This window comes from Erythrolamprus reginae, chromosome 5 (genome assembly GCF_031021105.1).
Source record: "Erythrolamprus reginae isolate rEryReg1 chromosome 5, rEryReg1.hap1, whole genome shotgun sequence".
Classification (NCBI taxonomy): domain Eukaryota; kingdom Metazoa; phylum Chordata; class Lepidosauria; order Squamata; family Dipsadidae; genus Erythrolamprus; species Erythrolamprus reginae.
The window spans coordinates 84,948,229-84,963,525 of NC_091954.1; the positions used below are offsets into that span (position 1 = coordinate 84,948,229).

Consider the following 15,297-nt stretch of genomic DNA (forward strand, 5'->3'; position numbering starts at 1 on the left):
GAGCCAGGAGTGAGATCTGAACTGAATTACAGCTAGCAGTTAGCTAAAGTAGCCTGCAATGCTGCACTCTAACCACTGGGCCACCCCAGCTATAAATGGTGTGCAATAAATAATCAATTTTGTACTGACAAGTTTCTAGCTGACAAATTTAATGTATCAAAATACTGGAAAGCTGAAATAAGTTTCTTTCAATAATATTTAAAAGTCAGAAATAAGAGAAGTTAAAGAAGATAATGATAACAAATATAGAAAAATCCTTTAAGGACCATATATACACATTTTATGACCATTTTAATTGTTTTAACAAACAATTCTTACTATATCTCCATCTATACATCTATACAAAATATTAGCTGTGAAAAAATAATATTTTCAAGGATGATATGTGTTAGTCTGCCTTTTTCCCATTTAAAAATATTTGTTAACATATCTAGAATAAGCAATTCTACATAGTGCTTTGCACAAAGCATGCCTTGGCATTGTATCTGAACTGAACTAAAGTGATATTAAATATTTTTAATGACTGATTGCTTTTCTAAGTAGCAATTAGTATCTATTATTTCCAAAGGAGTATTATATTTCAGGAATTATACATCCACTGGCAACTGTTGTGAATATTTTGTATTCTTAAGTACATTTGCCTAAAATTAGAATTTTTTAGTAGTATAATCTCATAATGATTGGTAAATCCAAATGAGAACAAGAACGTTTATTTTTTTATGGTGTTAATATGTACACTAAGCCCATTGCAAAACATTATGAGAGCCATTAAATCAAACAGTTTCTTATAATGAAGTGCGAGACATTTCTAAATATAGCGATTGATACCAGCTCCCTTTGTAATCCCATTAGTTCAAGTGCTAAATTAAAAATAATGCTGCCAAGAATGGTTTTTAATGTCAGCTACCAGATTTGTTTTAAACTAATGTGAGATTCCCCCCCCCCCCCCCAAGTTGTAAGAAATTGAGATGGTCTAGTTTGAACCATATGGACCTATGATTTTATATATATGTACTTTTATGTATTTGTACTTTTCCTAAATTGATTTGAATTCCTGTAGAGGAATTGTAGAAGACAGGAGCAAGATTTTTGTGGATTATAAAGATGCAGCTTATAATATTAGCATTTATTTGGATGCGTTCTTCATAAAATTGGTTTAGTTTAAACTGAATTGTGGCCACTAAAAATAATTATTCTTCCTTACCAAAATTGCTGTTTGAAAACTCTGAAGACAGGATTTTCAGGAATTCACAACTGTCTTCAGAGTTTTCAAACAGCAATTTTGGTAAGGAAGAATAATTATTTTTAGTGGCCACAATTCAGTTTAAACTAAACCAATTTTATGAAGATCCAAATAAATGCTAATATTATAAGCTGCATCTTTATAATCCACAAAAATCTTGCTCCTGTCTTCTACAATTCCTCTACATGAATTCAAATCAATTTAGGAAAAGTACAAATACATAAACGTACATATATATAAAATCATAACTGCAAAAATGTCTTTTAGGATTTTCAGGAATTCACAAAAGTCTAACTATGTGGCTTAAAGACATTTTTGCAGTTATAGGGGGCCTACTTTGTATAACACTTTTTTTGAGTGCCATGTGTTTGGCCTGGTTTAATGAAGATACTAACAAAAAAGAGTGTACATTGGCAAGAATTTCTAGACTCAGATTGTAGACTCAGAACTGAGAAATTGTAGACTCAGAACTGAGAAACGAACACTAGATAGTGGTGGAGGTAGTGAGGAGATTTTCCTGGGATGGCATCCCTTTAGCTATAGATAGAAAACCTAAAGCTCCTTACAGAGAAACCTCTTACTAGCCATTTTCCACAAATGGTGCATACACCTCAAAGGTACTTAGTGAAAATCCTTCAGAGGTATTTAATACTGGAGCCGGCAGTGTCCCTCCTATTCTCTGAAGCTTATATATATAACCAAGTAGTGGCACAAAGAAGCAAACCCCAGAGAAATACCACAAGATTCCCCAGTGTTTTTACCCCAGCAAGCTCTGCTACTCCAATTGATTGCCAAGATGTGTGATATGGGGGGACTTGATAATCTGATTGCGAACACAGCATACTTGCAAGCCAGGAAGTCTGGAGATGTGGATGCCAAGGATATGCAAAAGCGGCGCAAGAGCATTAACCTACCTAAGGTTGAGGAATGTGTTGAAATTAAGAGTTCCATTTCTCCGGATTATGACAGCATTTGTGAGCAGCAACCCATCGGCAAGACATTTTTCAAAGACTACCTGGCGACTGTGCCTGAATATCAGTTGGCCCAAGAATTCTTGGATGAAATTTCTGCTTGGGAGTTATCAGAAGACAGCATCAAGGGTAGTCTCCTAGAGGGCATGGTCAACATGTACCTGAAGAATGTTAGCAACACTTACTTGAAATTTCTTAGTACGGACCTATCCAACAAGTGCCAGTCAGCCTCCACAAATGATTTTGAGAATCTTGTGCAGTTGGCCAGGGAAGAAACAAAAGGCTATCTTAATGGAAAACCCTTCGAGGGCTTCCAGGCCAGTCCATTCTATGAGAAATTCTTGCAGTGGAAAGGCTATGAGCGGCAATCTATAAATGATAAATTCTTTGAAGAGTTTCGAGTATTAGGCAAGGGAGGCTTTGGAGAGGTAAGGAGCAGTTATTTAGTCTACATGCTATAAATATAGATGATCTTCGGTACTTAAATAAATTCTTTAGACCATGGGTCACTAGATATGTTTTTGCATAAACAAGATTTCTTGTTATATATCCATATTTTAGTCCTTTTCACTGGTTATTTCCTTTGTAGTAATATGTATTCAGGACCAATATGTAGCTTTCCCTTTAATTGGCTCAGAGTTGCTTACAGGAAATCATCTTTTTTATTTTTCATGAGATAGTAAATAATTCTATTATTTGTTTATGAAATTTATTCCTCAACTTTCTGGTTATATAATCACTTATGACAACTGTTAACAGGCAAGACAGAATGCAAAATATAATTTGTTATTTTTAATTAGTTTAAAATGTATGTAGTGTTACTCCTACTCTTACACTTTAAGTCGGTAGAAAGGCTAGTAGTAGATCATATTCCAGCCAAGAGACCTTATTTTCAAGTTATCACTAAAGCAGTTCAGAATTGTCATTGCTCATTCTCTCTGCTTCCCAATATAAATGGCTCACTTGGACTTTTTCTTTTTGCATGGAACATGCTGTAGGTTTGTGCTGTCCAGGTGAAATGTACCGGGAAGATGTATGCTTGTAAGAAACTGGACAAAAAAAGATTGAAGAAAAAAAAGGGTGAAAGTATGGCTCTTCTTGAAAAGGAGATACTTGAAAAAGTCAACAGTCGTTTCATTGTCACGCTGGCCTATGCTTTTCAAAGTAAAACCGCTTTATGTCTCGTCATGAGCCTCATGAATGGTGGGGACCTTAAATATCACATTTACAATGTGGGTGAAAGAGGCTTGGAAAGGGATAGAGTCGTATTCTATTCAGCTCAGATTATCTGTGGGATACTGCACCTCCACTCCATCAAAATTGTCTACAGGGACATGAAACCAGAAAATGTCCTCCTGGACGATAATGGTCATTGCCGATTGTCTGATCTTGGTTTGGCAGTAGAAGTCAAGGACGGCAAAAAAATCACCAACAGGGTAAGTGAGTATTTACTGTGCAGGGTTGCAGATGCAGTAGAGCAATTCTCTCTGTTTCTTATGTGTTAGATCCAGTGTTAATTCTTTCAGATTTGATCCTGACTAAATCTTATTTGCTATTTTTATTCTATGTGACAGACTGGTAAGAAGATTTGCCTAATTCAATAATTATACTCCATAGGGCAGCAATTCAAGTACCATAGTTTCTTAAAATAAATCTATACCTTGCCAAAAGTTTCAATTTTCATTCAAGCAATTACATGTTTTCTGATTGCTGATTGAGAAAATAAAGAAAGAGTATATTATGCAATGAACTCTGGGGAAATGAAATATTAATGTAAAGTGTTACCCTTATTACCCAAACATAAAACATAATCTATAGAAAGTTCTCCTGCACAGGCCCATTGCAAGTAATAGGAATTACATAATAATATTAAAGTTGTTTCAGTGAAGGGGAAAAAATAAACTTTTTTTTAAATTGGGAAAGACAGACTATACTTGGCCAGATTGGTTTCCACAATATATAAATATAGGAGCAAGGGGCTTGATGAGGAACAGGACATTTGGAAACAGAAATTAATTGCCTTTCTTCTTAGTTGTTAATATTTTTATTTTAAAAAGCTTTAGAAAATTAAACTACATTTTTGGACCTGGAAGCAGACTGACAATAGTGCAGCTTTGAAGCAGAGGTATAAGATATGCTCTTCTAGCAGTATACGTAACTGCCTGTGCCACCACAGTAGACTGGGGGTTGGGAATTTCTGATTTAATGGAAGTCCCATGTAGAGTGCATCTACGCTCTAATATAACCCACTAGTCCCAATTTTGAGGTGATTGGTCCCTGGCCATCAAGGTAGCAATGAATTCTAGAGCCCCTTGTGAGAAGATACACTTCAATTTTTTTTATTTGCATACAAATTTATGGAATGAATAGGCATATGTTTATATATGGTATGTATGAAATGCTTTTATAGTATGGAATGTTTATATGGCGTGAATGTGTAAGCTGTTGTATATCTCCTTAATTTTAAAATCTAGTTAATATTTATTAATTATATTAATAAATATTTATATTTTCAAATAATGTGGATTTGTGTTTGTATAATGTTTTTAAATTTTTTACTTCTTGGAGTTAGTTTTTTATGGTTTTGTGATTTGTTCTTCTTTTACTGCTGTGAGTCGCGTAGAGTTGTGTTTTAAAATGAGCAGGCCTGTAAATCCTTTAATTAAATATTTACGTCCATTTAGTTCTACTGGATGACCTCCCCCAGCAATATGCATTAAATAACATGGGATGAATGCAGCAGCCTACATAGTCTGAATCATGACCATGGTCTCCAATACTCCTTTGTTCATGTTTGACCCATAATTGAAGTAGAACTCCCAACTCTCCCCAGTGGTCCAGAAAGTGCTATGAAGTGCCGATTATGAAAATGTCTACATAATGTAGCCTTTCTTGTACAACAACTGTTCTAACAATTATTTAATAATATAATATATAATCAAATCATTGTATAGTCAGTCAGATGTTTAGACTGGATTTGGCATTTTGTCCACCTATCGAATCCTTATGAAGGATCTGGGTTAAGCAGATGCAAATGTTTGATGGTGAAAAAGGTATCACTGTTCCACGTAAAGCTGCCTTATTAATATTTTATTATTATTGAATCATTATTGAATTATACAATTATAATATTCAATTATCACTGGTAATATTATCACTGGTAATATTATCACTGGTAACAGGGGAAGAGCCTTCTCTGTGGCGGCCCCGGCCCTCTGGAAACAACTCCCTTCAAAGATTAGAATTGCTCCCACCCTCCTTGCCTTTTGTAAGCTCCTTAAAATCCACCTCTGCCGTCAGGCATGGGGGAATTGAGACTCTCTTCCCCCTAGGCCTTTACAATTCTATGCATGGTATGTATGTATGTATGTTTGGGGTTTTTTTTATATTAATGGGTTTTTAATTGTCTCTAACATCAGACTACTATTGTACACTGCTTTATCATTGCTGTTAGCCGCCCCGAGTCTCCGGAGAGGGGTGGCATACAAATCCAATCAATCAATCAATCAATCAATCAATCAATAAATAAATACGAAAGCGCGCGCACACACACACACACACACACACACACATATATATTGTAATAGTTATCAGTTTCTAATTACTGCACAGAGTCCTAATAGTATTACATAGTTTCAAACAACAGCAGCAACAGACGGTATCCTAGAGTTCTGTCCCTGGATTACATACCGTATGTACTCTATAACAGTGAACAAAATTATCTGGATAAGTGCTATTCGTACCCAAAAGTTAATCCAGAATTGAAAGAGGTTCCGTGCCTACAAAATAAATAGTAGACAAGAAAATTTTTTTTTGCCTCAATTCTACATTCTTTACAAATTTCATATCAGACCTTCTCATGTTAAATCACATGAGGAAAACTAGACTTCATTCAAATAAATATTATGCACCGTATTTCCAAAATCCAATATAATTTATTGATCTTTTTGTAGTCAACTGAAGTCATGAGGAAATCGGGATTAATTAACAACTACAGTGGTACCTCAAGATACGAACCCCTTGTCTTACGAACAAGTCATGATACGAATCCGGGGGTTCAGAAAAATTTTGCCTCTTCTTACGAACTTTTTTCGAGTTACGAACCGGCGTTCGGAGACAGCTGGGAAGCCGCGCGGCTGTTTTAAAAGGTGACAGCCGGGCGGCGGGGCTTCCCAGCAGCCTCCAGAACGCCGGTTCGTAACTCAAAAAAAGTTCGTAAGAAGAGACAAAATTTTTCTGAACCCCGGGTTCGGTTCGGGAGGTTGCTGGGAAGCCCCCCAGTGCGGCTGTGACCTTTTAAAACAGCCGCGCGGCTTCCCAGCTCTCTCCGAACGCCGAACGCGGAAGTTCGGCTTTGGCGTTCGGCTTCGGGAGACAGCTGGGAAGCCGCGCGGCTGTTTTAAAAGGTCACAGCCGCGCTGGGGGGATTCCCACCCCTGCCGAACCCTGAACCCGGAAGTTCGGCAAAAGTTTGGCGTTCGGGAGGGTGCTGGGAAGCCCCCCAGCACGGCTGTGACCTTTTAAAACAGCCGCGCGGCTTCCCAGCTGTCTCCCAAAGCCGAACGCCAAAGCCGAACTTCCGCGTTCGGCGTTTGGAGACAGCTGGGAAGCCGCGCGGCTGTTTTAAAAGGTCACAGCCGCGCTGGGGGGCTTCCCAGCAACCCACCCCCACCCCGAACCCGGAAGTTTGGCAAAAGTTCGGGGTTCGGGGGGGTTGCTGGGAAGCCCCCCAGCGCGGCTGTGACATTTTAAAACAGCCGCGCGGCTTTCCAGCCATCTCCCGAAGCCAAACGCCAAACCCAAACTTCCGCGTTTGGCGTTTGGAGGCTGCTGGAAAGCCGCGCGGCTGTTTTAAAAGGTGACAGCCGGGCTGGGGGGGTTGCTGGGAAGCCCCCCAGCGTGGCTGTGACATTTTAAAACAGCCATGCGGCTTCCCAGCCGTCTCCCGAAGCCAAACGCCAAACCCAAACTTCCGCGTTTGGTGTTCAGAGGCTGCTGGAAAGCCGCACGGCTGTTTTAAAAGGTCACAGCCGGGCTGGGGGGGTTGCCGGAAAGCCCCCCAGCCCAGCTGGGAAGCCGCGCGGCTGTTTTAAAAGGTCACAGCCAGGCTGGGGGGGTTGCTGGGAAGCCCCCCAGCCCGGCTGTGACATTTTAAAACAGCCGTGCGGCTTCCCAGCCGTCTCCCGAAGCCGAACGCCAAACCCAAACTTCCGCGTTTGGCGTTCAGAGGCTGCTGGAAAGCCGCGCGGCTGTTTTAAAAGGTCACAGCCGGGCGGCAGCGGTTTTTTTGCGGGGTTTTTTTTGGTTGCACGGATTAATTGACTTTACATTGTTTCCTATGGGAAACAATGTTTCGTCTTACGAACCTTTCGTGTTACGAACCTCCCCCTGGAACCAATTAGGTTCGTATCTTGAGGTTCCACTGTATTAATTTCAATGAAAATGCTACATAAATGAAATAAGCATTTTAGTCTGTGATATTGGAAATAGTATTTTTTTTTTACATTTTGTTATTTATGAACTTTCTAAATAAAACAATATAGTTATTGCAAAACATTTTGCTGTTCACACTTCTCCATTCATCCACATGCCTGTAACAGCTGTTTTAAATGTGGATTTGGTCAACACATATATCAGCATTTGTTTGTTTGTTTATTATTTATTTATTTATTTATTCCGATTCTTCGGAGAGGGGCGGCATACAAACCTAATAAATTGTTGTTGTTGTTGTTGTTATTATTATTATTATTATTATTATTATTATTATTATTATTATTATTTAGACTTTTACGCTGCCCAATCCCAAAGGACTCAGGGTGGCTCACAACAATATAAAATTACAATAACAATAGCAATAAAAAGGAGCCAAGGAAAAAAATATCTTGTTACTGAGGTCTTTTCTCCATTGACATAATATAAGTATAGCTGGCTGGAGAATTCTGGGAGTAGAAGTCCACAAGTCTTAAAATTGCCAAGTTTGGGGTCCCTTGCACTATAACATTGTAATGTGTCTGTATTTTTCCATTAAATATCTGCTTAATCGTGCTTACAATATAGAAATATAATAGACTATGTGCAGTTCAACAGCTATGTTTTAGATTGTGAGTTGAGAAATTGCAGTTTCGTTTCATTCTTAAGCACATAAGCTCACTGAGTGACTTTGCCCCGTCATTTTCTCCCCCCTCAATCTCTCTCACAAGACTGTTATTGTGGAGAAAAGGAGTACTATGTGTAGCCTGGAGGAGAGCAAGAGATAAAACTTACAGATAAAATAAAATGTTCCTTTGGAATTTAAGAATATGACATAGTATATAGTAGCTATAGATGAATGCCCTGAAAATAAGGTGACATTTTGAATCTGGAGGCCTACAACTTATAGTATATAAAATAAGCAAACTCCTTTTTTAAAAAGTGACCACTTTTTTCAGTAATAAATACTGAATACTGAAATTCATAAACATGTATGTCACTTGACTAATTAAATTTTGTCTTTTTTTGAGTACCAACTGGTATGAGGCACAAAGTGAAAGTAGATGGTTGACAAATATGATGCTCTTCTCAAACCAATTAGCTTATGATGTAACAGGTGAAAAAATCAACATCAATTCTTCAGTGCGTTGCCAGTTCATTATTTAGTCCTATTTGGAACACGTGGCCACCCTAATCTTTATAGGGAGGATGGCTCAATTAGGCTAATCCATCCTAAGTATCTGATGAATCCAACTGATTTCTAGTGGATGATAGCAATTTCTCAAGCAAACAAGGGGACAACTCTGAAGCTAGTCTGGTTGAATTATTTATTTTATTTTTAATTTTATTAGATTTATAGGCGGCCCTCCTCCTTTTGGACTCAGGGCGGCTTACAAGAATAAAATAGAGAATAACAATAAATAGAATTTAAAACTTTACAAATAAATAAAAAACCCATAATAAAAACAATCAATCATCCTTCTTTCATGTAATGTCTGGAGCGAAACTGCCTCTCATGGTTCCCAGGCCTGCCAGCATAGGGGTGTCTTTAGTGCCTTCCAAAAGGCAAGGAGAGTAGGAACAGTATGAATTTCTGGGAGCAGTTGCTTCCAGAGGGTCGGGGCCACAACAGAGAAGGGTCTCAGCTGTGGATCCGTCAGCCGACATTGTTTGGCTGACGGGGCCTGGAGGTGGCCAACTCTGTGCGGCCTAACCTGTTGCTGGATGTATGAGGCAGAAGGCGGTTCCGTAAATAATCTGGTCCACGGCTTTATAGGTAATAACCAATACCTTGAATTGCATTTGGAGACCAATCAGACAGTACAGCACATGGAATGCTGGACTAATGTGGGAATACCTGGATACGCCCAACACAGCTCTTGCGGCTGTGTGCTGAACTAGCTGAAATGTCTGAACGTTCTTTAAGGGTAGCCCCAAGTAGAGTGCATTTCAGTAATTGAGCCTAGAGGTGATGAGGGCATGAGTGACTGTGAGGAGAAACTCCCTGTCCAAATAGGCCCGCAACTGACACACCAGGTGAACCTGCGCGAAAGTCCCCTTAGCCACAGCTGAGAGATGTTGCTCTAACCTCAGCTGTGGATTTAGGAGGACTCCCATGTTGCGGACCCTCTCCAAGGTGGTCAAATCTCCCCCTCCCCAAGTGATGGACAGACAGATGGTATTGTCCTTGGGAGGAAGAACCCACAGCCAATCAGTCTTGTTATCTTGCCGGTTTGGAGCCATCCAAACCCTTAAAGCCTCCAGATATCGATACATCACTCCCACTGTTTCACTGAATTGGCATTATAGAATAGAGAGACTTTGTTCTTCATAGGATGACTCCTGAGTGCCAATCTGTAGAGTTCCTTTGTTTGCTGAGGAGGTCCAGGAGATGAATAGGTATCTACAGCATCATTGGAAAAGGTAAGGATCACCAACGGCCAGAAAGAGGAAAAAACCCCAACTCTGGGTCTATAATATAATGGTAAGAGATATACATCTCCACATTTATTGCATCTTCAGGGTGCTATTTAGCAGCATTATTTAGTATGACCTGGCCTCTAGGGTCCCAGAAGACATCTAGTTTTTAGGAACACATTGGGAACAAAATTGCTCATGTAAATGGGATGACAGAGGTAACATTTTGCAAAGTCACCTGCAATTATTTTGAACCAATGACACCTAAAGAAATAAAGAGAGTCAACTGTGGAATGAATTTCTATATGGGATACCCCAGTACTCCACCTTCTGACTAATCTTATTTAACATCTAACATGTTAAATATATGGGACAAGCCATTCATTAGTTTAAGGCCTTGTGTAATCCATAGGCTGATAAATAGTTTTACATCATCAGCTATCAGGCTGCATGTTGTGAGCCGCTCCGAGTCTCCGGAGAGGGGTGGCATACAAATCTAATAAATAATAATGATAAATAATAAGTGATGTAGAAGTCTTGACCTAGTGCTTAGAGAAGTTAGGGAGTACAGTACATGGAATGAAAATGACTGCAGGTGCATCCCAGAAGATAGAGCTACCATTGGTACAGAAAACCACTACTTCCAAAGCAAATCCATCTTAACATGTTGGTTGGCTTAACATTTGGTTGGCTTTGTAGCTCTGCCAGTGATACTTATTCCTGGATCAGGATCAGGGGTGGGTTCCACTTACCTTCACTGTCATTTCCCTTGTGCAATTAATCTTCTGTGCATGCTCAGTAGCTATAATCAGCCCACAGTTGAGGAGCTGATCAACTGTGCTTCAGGTGAAGGAATAAAGGTAAGTATAGAAACATAGAAGATTGACGGCAGAAAAAGACCTCATGGTCCATCTAGTCTGCCCTTATATTATTTCTTGTCTCCAAAACTTCCGCTATGTCACTCACAAAGATATTAAAAAGAATAGGACCCAGAACAGACCCTTGTGACACACCGCTTGTAACCAGGCTCTGCTCAGAATACTCGCCATTAACAACAACCCTTTGATATCTACGCTTCAGCCAACTGCAAATCCATTGAACTATCCAGGGATTAAGTCCAATCTTCACTAATTTATCTATCAGCTCTTTATGTGGAACCGTATCAAAGGCTTTGCTGAAGTCCAGATAGGCAAAATAAACCCAGGGGTGGGCTAGAGGGCCCTTTTTAAAGCAGTAGCAGAGGAAAAAACTTCCAAACAGTAAAACAATTGACCAAAAAAAATTCCAAAAAAAAGATGGTGGTGGCCACGGATCGGCACTGAGCAAACTGGAGCTGTGATGCCATTGTGACATCACCAGTGGGTTGCTACCAATTCAGGCAAACCAGTCTGAACTGAAAGGAATACACCCCTGATCAGGATTGTTTGACTCTAAAATGACTGCAAATTGCTATATGTGGGGCTACCTTTGAAGATAATTCAGAAGGCAAAACTGGCATATACCGTATTTTTTTAGTATAAGACACACCTTTTTCCTCCCTAAAAGAAGCTGAAAATGTGGATGTGTCTTATATTCCGAATGTAGCTTTTTTGAACCTTTTTTCCCCCAGCCCTAACTATGTGCTAAAAATCTTCCCAGCCCTAAGTTTTTGCAGGCTTTCATTCCTACTCTCTCTGAGGCTTTTTCAGCCCTAACGCAGTGCTAACTTCCTGGCGTGCAGCATTTTTAAAAATTCCTACATCCGCCGAAACAGTTTTTTCCTGCCCTAAGTCTTTGCAGGCTTGTTTTCATTCCTACTCCCTCTGAAAAAGGCTTTTCCAAACCTAACCAGGGGATAAAATGATGTGCTGAAACTGACCACATTAAGGATGCTAGCCAGATGAATACATGATAAGTAGATTTTTTCCCCTTATTTTCCTCCCCCAAAAGTAAGGTGTGTCTTATACTCTGAAAAATACGGTAAGCAGCTGCTGGCCTGACCAGTGCTAGCCAGTTCAGCAGCATAACATCTATTCTGTAAGAGCTGTGTTGGTTGTTGATGGGATTTCAGGTTCAGTGTTGGTTGCTAACTATAACTTGATTTAATCCTTTTAACCAAGGACAGGATAGTCCTATTTTGGACTATCTTCTCCATGTAGACTATGTCTACCCTACTGGCTAGCTGAACATGTAATGATAGACATGGATAATTGGAAAGGAGGGCAAATGGGGAAACAGTAACTTTTAAATTTTTTAAACTTTTAAATTAAATTTAAATTTAAAAATTATCATAAAAACAGCAAAAAGTATTCTTAGCCTTACCTGCACATGAACTTAACATTTTGAGCATTAGAAAGTCTATTTTTTTTTCGATCGCAATATGTTTTACACAATTTTTTATTTTCACGAACATATCCTAGTGATTGGGGGAAAACAATTGGGTGGGTGGGAAAGATTAGATTTGAGGTAGAAACTTCACAATAGATACACATGGTAAGTCATGTGATCCACAGACTACTTTGATAATAGATATTACGATCTGGATTGAAGCTGATTTCTGTAATCAGAAAATAAATACTGTAACATAAATCTAGGCTGTTGAGTCAGTTGACAGACAAAAGAAAAAGAAACAGGCAATTTACAATATCACTTGACTGCTGAAGATAGTTCAACCTGTCCTGAGATGCTTTAAAAACCAGATAATATCTGATTTCAATATACCTATTGATTGGAGTATACAAGACAGAGAGGAGGACATGTCTTCTGGTAATCCCATCCAAACACAAGATTGCATGAAGATAGAAAAGGTGGACCATAAGGATCTCTAGAAGATGGTCTCCCAAAGGACAGGTGTAGCAAAAGAAAAATTCTGCTTCCTGGCTCCCTGTAGGTAATATTATTTAATTGATGGGATCCAAAGCAAACCAATCTCATTGGAACATACAGGATAGGCAGGCAGAACAGGAGACAGGCAATCTCTCAATGGTTAGGCCCAATGCCATTTCACCGATTAAAGGACAATATATTGATACAAATTCATTTCCATGAAGTCATATGACATTCAGTGCACAATCATATACACAGATTGAGGTTCCTTATTGTGTCTTCTTCCTATCCAATCTCTCTAATAATAACCATAATTATTAATAATAATGGATAAAGGCTAGAGCTTTGACTGTTTTCTAACATAGAAAACACGAAGGAAAAAGAGGGCCAATAATGAGAATAGCTTTGTAGATATTGTTCTTAGTAGATTTATTAAATAGTTATCCGAAAGCACATTTGGTTTTCTCTAATTACCACCTTATTTTTTTTAAAAATCATAGTTCCTACTCTTCCATTATTAGGATTTTTTTCCTCCTTCACATTTTTTTCAGAAAATAGAGATTGAATATTCCTATATTTTTTCCAAAAGGGAAAAAAAAAGGAGTTTGCTAGTCTGGTTGATTGATGGATTAATTGATTGATTATGTGCCATTGAGTAATTTTCAGTTCCTAGTGACCACATAAATTATATTGTTCTCCAGGTTGGCCTATCCCTAGTCTGCCTGCAGAGATCTGGGTCTTTGCATAATGTATGTGAAATAGGATAATTTGAGCCTGGTTATATGTTTTTCAGGGTTGATTTATTCAATGATTCGTTGGTTTATTTTCTTGGCTATCCATGGTATTCTCAGAAGTCTCCCCCCCCCCCCCAACATCAATGTTCAATGGTGTCAAACCTTTCCTATCCTGTTTCTACTTTAACTTCTATAGAATATTACAGGGAATGCAATAGGTTGCCTAAGTCTGATGTTTGTAGATGGATAGAATATCCTTTCTAAGGCCTTCATTGTTGTTCTACCAAATGCTAATCTATGACATTTATTGGCTGCTGTTTGTTAGTTGATTCTAACATTTTAGTCTAAGATGTTTTAAGTATATATATATATATATATGTAGATTGTTCTGAGTTCGGGTTTTGCCCTGTGTAATGATTTGCATGTCTATGCGACGTTTCGGTGAAATCACATTCACCATCTTCAGGCTGGAGTTCCAATCTTTGTGTTGTTGTAAATGGAATATTAGCAAACTGACATTTCTTCCTAGCATGTAGTGTGGGGGTGGAGATTTGCTTTGAATGTAGCAAATAGATTGGGTGACTATGCTTCAGTGATCTGATTGGTTGGTGTAATCATAGTTATTAGAAGGAATGACATGAAGATTTTATGAAACTTCATAAAATCTTCATGTCATTCCTTCTAATAACATACATATGTACGAAAATAACATACATATGTACGAAAACAAATATATATATATATGTCACATGTTTAAGCTGAATTTGAAAATTATATATATATATATATATATTTGTTTTCGTACATATGTATGTATGTGTGTGTGTGTGTGTATATATATATATATATATATATATATATATATATATGTATGTATGTATGTATCAAATGTTTTTAGCTGAAATTTTAAAATTAAGGGAGAGTAGGATGGTACCATTTCGGCCTTGTTCTGGCCTCATCAGCTAGCCACACCCTTCCTTACTGGGATTCGATCTGGCAGCTTCTGCCTTGTAAGGCAGAGAATTAACAGTTGAGCCACCAGACCTTGATCCCTCCAGCTCTGTACCAGGGAGGGGCTATATGTTTTTTTATGTCGGATCACCCTGGTATATTGAAGGAATGTCACAGCAATATATGGATTAATTGACTGATTATGTGCCATTGAGTAATTTTTAGTTCCAGTTCCAGTTCCTAGTGACCACATAAATTATATTGTTTTCCAGGTATATAATGCAAACCCATAAACCATGACTAATATTTTTGTTCCCTTTCAATTATTTCTTATTCTTGGAGACTGACTGGAGAAATCCCTAGTTTTCTTGGCAAGGTTTTTCAGAAAGGACCATTGCCTCCTTCCTGGGGTTGAGAAAGGTCATGCAGGTGGCTTTGCCTAAGGCAGGACCAGATCATGATTTTTCCATTTTTAGCTTGATACATCAAATTGAGTCTCACTAGCAATAAAGAACTGTGGGAAAATACAGTTATAGTCTGGAATCATTTAGAGATTTCTGAAAAATGTAATTAAAATCTACTAATCTCTTTTAGGATTTTAAATTTAATGTCACTAAGATTGACAACTATAATAGAGCTACAGAATGATACAAAACATTTTAACACTGGAAATACTAAAGGATAACTTTGAAACATTGAATCAGAA

At 38.4% G+C, this 15,297-nt stretch overlaps 1 protein-coding gene across 1 annotated transcript in view; it reads left to right on the forward strand.

Annotated features, from left to right (window-relative positions):
• Positions 1 to 1,533: 1,533 nt before the first annotated feature.
• Positions 1,534 to 15,297, forward strand: part of GRK7 (G protein-coupled receptor kinase 7) — a 51,202-nt gene continuing 37,438 nt past the window's right edge. The window contains exons 1-2 of the mRNA XM_070753357.1: positions 1,534 to 2,642; positions 3,213 to 3,650. Of these exons, the coding sequence (XP_070609458.1) occupies positions 2,040 to 2,642; positions 3,213 to 3,650 (1,041 nt within the window). The 5' untranslated portion in view covers positions 1,534 to 2,039. The remainder of the gene's footprint in view (positions 2,643 to 3,212; positions 3,651 to 15,297) is intronic.